This window comes from Wolffia australiana, chromosome 16 (genome assembly GCF_029677425.1).
Source record: "Wolffia australiana isolate 7733 chromosome 16, ASM2967742v1".
In the NCBI taxonomy this organism is placed as follows: Eukaryota; Viridiplantae; Streptophyta; class Magnoliopsida; order Alismatales; family Araceae; genus Wolffia; species Wolffia australiana.
The window spans coordinates 12,867,184-12,873,149 of record NC_135850.1 but is presented as its reverse complement, the minus strand read 5'-3'; the positions used below and the strand labels follow the sequence as shown (position 1 = coordinate 12,873,149).

At 34.9% G+C, this 5,966-nt stretch overlaps 1 protein-coding gene across 1 annotated transcript; it reads right to left on the bottom strand.

The window, feature by feature from the left end:
• Positions 1-1,711: 1,711 nt before the first annotated feature.
• Positions 1,712-4,716, bottom strand: LOC144713929 (NAP1-related protein 2-like). The gene is made up of 10 exons (XM_078588670.1): positions 4,439-4,716; positions 3,545-3,667; positions 3,388-3,438; positions 3,222-3,293; positions 3,027-3,140; positions 2,888-2,949; positions 2,444-2,504; positions 2,296-2,352; positions 2,178-2,219; positions 1,712-1,884 (listed from the first exon to the last, which is right to left on the bottom strand). The coding sequence occupies exons 1-10, from the start codon at positions 4,562-4,564 to the stop codon at positions 1,813-1,815; spliced, it is 780 nt and encodes a 259-aa protein (XP_078444796.1). The 5' UTR covers positions 4,565-4,716; the 3' UTR covers positions 1,712-1,812.
• Positions 4,717-5,966: the final 1,250 nt, after the last annotated feature.

The following is a 5,966-nucleotide window of genomic DNA, read 5'->3' as shown; positions in this document are numbered from 1 at the left end:
TTTCGTTTTTAAACACGCAATGACGTGTCGCTCTCTCATTGGCTGGCGCATTTTGAATCCTCCTTTTTGCAGAAAAGTCCTTAAAAAGCCTGGAATTGCTTTTGGACGCCGCCCAAAAATAATTGCGTATATGCCCCTGGCGCACTCTCTCTCCTCCGATTTCTCCTAAAAAACATTAAATATATATATTAAAAATTGCAATAAAACCCTGTAAAATTTTAAAAATTTGGATCTTTACGCCTGCAGTGGCGACCGAGAGCTGTTTTCAGGGTCTTTTTGCAACGAAAATTCGCAAAAGGCCCTTAAAAGTTTGAAAATAATAAAAATACTTCTTTTTCTATTATAAATATACTTTTTTTCCTTGAAATAAATACATTTCCTCTTCAAATAAATCTCAGAAAAATCCTAAAAATTCGTAAAAAATTCTAGAAAATTCTAGAAAATTCACTGATTCATTCCCATGCTGATAAATGTCAAAATAAAATATTAAATATGCCATTTTCATTCAAAAATAATTTTTTCGAGCTTCAATAAATCCTTTAAAATTCATAGAATTAATAGAAAATTAGGGAAAAATTAGAAATCACTAGAAAACACTATTTTCATGTAAATATATGATAACAACCCCATTTTAAGCTCTTTGAATGCATAAAATCATGCTAATAACATGAAATAAAGACAGAAATTAGGGTGTTATCATAAAATCAGAGTTACTAAGGTACCTTTGCCTTCGCCTTGGCGTGCCGTTCTGGCGGGGCTCGAGCCAGCGGGTGTCGCTGGCGAGGGCATGGGATTCAGCGTCGTCCTTGATGGAGTGAGATCTCGTGCTTCATCACACATTGATTCTCTTTATATCTCCAATTAATCCAAGCCCAAGTAAAATATCTGTAGATGCTACTGGATATCATATAGATTTAGGTCAATCAGACCTTTGATGTATCCTATTGATGACATAAATGGCTCTATAATTTAGACTTGATTAATGACATTCGTCTTGACACTTATATTTCATGCTTTAACCCAAGGGCTTAGTTTGAATTGCTTTTGCGTAAGATCATTTAAATGTGTCGTGATAAAGTCATATTTCTGGGTTTCTTAGAATACTAAAAGTTGGTATTGATTCGATAAAATACTAATAACAGATACTTAACCTCATAAAATTTGAGATTGCATCGGCCCACTCGTTACTCAAGTTCCCCTTTAATCCAGTTCTTCCAATTTATGATTCTCTTCCTCCGAAAGTCAATATAACCAAATCCCATCTAATTTAAACCCAAGTTTTAACTGTTCCACAACTTAAATTCAACATCTCCTCCAAGATTCGACCTAGAATACTCGTAAAACAGGAAACATACGATGCTTTAACAATACTCTAAAATTGCAATGCAGAAAATTTGATCCACGTATTTCGTTTGAAAGTGACTAAAGTCATTTTTTCATAAATAACAAAATTTTGAAACCAAAAGTGTTCATAAACAATTGCGATTTAAAAAATTAATCGTTAAGTTGTCAAAGTCAAACCACATTAACTAATCATATAAGCGAACAAAAGTCTAGCCACATATTGCAATCCATCTGAGTATTCACGTGTGATTCATTCCTACGTATTTTCTGAGATTTTTCATCGACTTTCGTATGGATATTAGTAATCCGTGAAATAGCTAGCAATTTACTAATTACACATTCTAATTTCAATTCGATGTCATACCAGTTGAGCCGAGGGAAATATCATAGATAAATTAAAATGGCCGGTTATGTGCTTTAGTTTATACAACTCTGAAGCCTCTTCATAGTTGCAATGATGGAAGAATGTCAGTCATCATCCTCTTCGTCTCCTTCGTTGTCGTCATCATCTTCATCATCCTCATCATCTGTGGCCCTCCCCTGCGACAGAAATTCACTCGCATGGTAAGGAAATGTGCATTCTCTGACAACATTGTCATTGTAGCTAGATATATGATAGTTAGATACGCAGATACATAAATAAATAGATAGATAAGTCGATACATAAACAAATAGATACCTAAGTCGATACATCAATAAATAGATAGATAGATAAGTAGATACGTAAATAAAAAGATATATAGATAAGTAGATACACAAAGAAATAGATAGACAAGCAGATACATAAATCAATAGATAGATATGCTGCAAGAAAAGTTGGGGTAAAAAAAGACCTCATCATCTTCAATCCCGTCAAGTTCGTCATCATCAACCTCCTGGATACAAATCCGTTTTCAGGCACAAACTACAGTTATAGTTAATGAAACCACATATCACATGGCTGAAGCTTACGTTGTTGAAGTATTTTAGAGGATTTGGCCACAAGTCTTCTTTAATGATCTCGGCAACCTGGAGGGCAACGAAAATAAATTATCCCTAAAACGATTTTGGTCTCTTATGATGCTTATGACAGTGAATCAAACAACGTCAAGGTGGATACCTCATCCTGGAAGCCATCAGGGAGATTTTTGTTCTGAGTTTCAGAAAACCAGGTGAAGAAACTGTATCCGACAGAGACAAAAGATTAAAAATAGATCACAATGAAGGCAAGAAGAGGACAAGGCTATGATGGGAGTAAATGTAACGAGGACGAGGATATGACAATAAAACAAGGCGATAATGAGGAAGTGATGAGACAACGACAAGGCAATAATAATAAGATGACGAGATAATGGCAATGTTATCATGGATATGATTGTATGATAAACAATACAAAGTGAATTACTCGGCCTCATCATTGTCAAATAAACAAGAAAAACGGGGAAAAAGTCTGCTCAAATTCATATTTTAACAGTTCTAGAGAGTTATTATGAGAATTCCAGCTTCGATGTCAATTTTAATTTTAGAGCACAAATTCAGATATTAACGGCTACAGTTTGGTTACCTTTCATCATGAAAACTTCTCTTTCCTTCCTTTGACTTTGGAGCAGCATCATTAGCAATATCCTAATATCATCGCAAAACAAGGGTCACAGACTATATGAGAAGACCATTTCAACGCATTTAATCCTACTGAAACACACCTTGCCCTCCTTCCATCTTATCTTTGATCCTGTTATGTTAGTTGTGCCATCGTCAAAGAAGCTGAAGGTCTTCGTCAGCTTTGTGTCTTCAAAATAAGGATTTGGAGAAAAAGACTGAAATAAAATGATAATCAGGTGCCTTGAAACCTAAAACGCAGACCTAGATTGTATTTAAAAGATTTAAAAGAAACTCACAAAGGTAATCGAATAGCCTGACTTTACATCTCGGGAGTCCTCCACGTCTAAGGAGACTAGGTGCTTGAAAATCTAAAAAGAAACGTAACAGAAAAATGAAGTTAGACCGATAAATTACAATTTTCCAACCATCATTCTAAATATACATTTTAAGGCATCTGCATACCTTTTCATCCTCCTCATTAAGGAGCTCGCCAAGAGCGGGATGGCTCATAAACTACATAGTCAAATATGTCATTTGAGGCGAAAGATAAAAATATTGCTTGAAAAATGATTAATCTACAGCTTTAAACCAACAGAAAGAATAACGAAATATAACTCACCGCAGTAAGCCAAAAATCAGGAATGCTTTGGATGATCTCATTCCGCTTGACATAAACGGGCCTCCTTATCTCGTTATACTTCTGCTCAACCTCTAATACCTTGTCACTTGCTTCCTCGTTGACCTGAAGAAAGCGTAACTCTTAATTTTAGGGCAAAGTTTCAGAATTGTTATCCAACAAAATAGCATTCTATTATACACCCTTTAGTTACAATTATAGAACCTGAAGAACAGTAGATGTTGGATTACGTCAGCTCATGAAGAGCAGCGGAAGGAAAAACTGTTCTGTCAGTCAATCTCGTGAATACATTCTGTATGGAATCAAATTTAGATGTTTTGTTTGTGAAATAATAACACTTAATTTGTAATCAAATTAGGTGTTATTATTTCACAAACAAACTTTTCAATAGCACAGATCTGATTATGATATCTCAATTCCAAGACCACCGCTTCAATTCCCTGTTAGCAATTCATTAAAGTTCACTGATATCTCCGTATCATAATGCCGGATTGAGAAGACCGATGAGAATTGAAGACCTCGTTTTCTAGAAAGCTTGACGTATTCAGAACGTAATACATGTATCCACGGAATAGTCATTCATTAATGATAATTTTAATTACTCACCACTTCGAAAGGAATCTGGAAACCCTAATAATTTCACCAAAAAAGTGCACTAATGTTTGTAAAATTAAATCTTTTCCATCTGAATTTATACGTAGCAAAACAAAATACGAAGGTTCGCAAAGAAACTCACCCACAGGAAAAAGGTCCAACAGTATCAATTATTAGCAAAAAGAAACAAAATCCCATTGCGCAATTTGACAAGGGTAAATCGCAGAAACGCCAACAACAGAATAGGAACACGAAATCCGCGTAAAAATCTCAACTTTTCACCTTTTCGATCTCGTCTTGAATCTCCTGAAGCTTCTCGATTGAGAGAACGAGCTCTCCGTCAATGTGGTCGTTCTCTTCCCCTCCATTCTCCGCCACCTTCGCCCTCTTTCCCTTGTCCGCCACCATCCTAGAGAGAGAGAGAAAGAGAGAGAGAGAGAGAGAGAGAGAGGGTTTGGAACTCGGAAGAAAAACCCTTAAAGTGAGTAGAAATCTGTCTTCTTAAAGAAGAATGAAATAAAATCTTGAATCCAGTCACTCGCCTGGTTTTGCAGTGAAGTTACCGCCTTAAACCTAACCCTAACTGCTTCAGCCAGTTCTCAGTTGTCAAGATCTGAATAATAAATAGTGCAGGGATGCGGACGGTACGGTTTTTTCGTCCCAGGAAGAACAAATCTTCCAGGAATGTACTAAAACCAGGACGGAAATTTGTTCCGGGGACGAACGGACGGGACGGTGATCGTCCCGTCAGACGAAAAAACTGTCCCGTCCATAGGTCTCAGATGATGGACGGTCAGAGAAGGACGAAAACCAGTAGGATTCACATCCAACAGCATTTTGCATCAAAGTACCTGTGTTTTTACGTGCAAGCAAACTGACGCAGCTCAAAAGTAATGGCATGTATGTCCCTCTGTCTTCTCTCTCCTCCGCATATTCCTAAAAAACTTAGAAAATGCCATATTAATTCAAGGAGACCTTGGAACTATTTTTATTAGATATTTACGCCTGCAACATGCGACCTAGAACTGTTTTGAAGACATATATGCAACACAATTTGAAAAATAGTCCCTCTGATTTTCAAAATTACTGTAAACTCTTATTTTTCTCATAGTTGCATCCTTTTGCGATTTAAATATTTAATTCTTTGTCAATTAAATTCCCAAAAAATTAAATAAATGCATAGAAAAATGTTCAAAACTCATTAATCAATCCCCACATTAATTAACAGTAAAATTTATTTTTAGACATGCCATTATAATTTTAGTATAATATTTTGAAGCTCAAATGGATTGCGTAAAATGAATAATGTTACAGATAATTAGTGTAAAATCAGAAAATTAAATTCATTTATTCCTCGATTAAATTGCCAAAACATCCAACAGATTTCCACAAAAATGTAGAAAATTCATTATTTAATCCCCTCATTAATTAAGAATATAATTTATTTTTAGACATGACATTATCGTTTTGATATAGTAGTTCGAAGATCAAATGGATTGCGTAAATGAATAATGTAACAGATAATTAGGGAAAAATCATAAAATTATTCCTCAATCAAATTGCCAAAAAAATTAATAAATTCCACAAAAATGAAGAAAATTCATTATTTAATCCCCTCATTAATTTAGACTATAATTTATTTTTAGACATGCCATAATCATTTAATACAGTATTTCCAAGCTTAAATAAATTGCGTGAAATGAATACTTTAACAGATAATTAGGGTAAATCAGAATTTTATTTCTAGATGTCTCTAAAAGAGGTTTGTGCTCCTATCTTTATTTCTCCTAATGACGAGCCTATGGGTGGG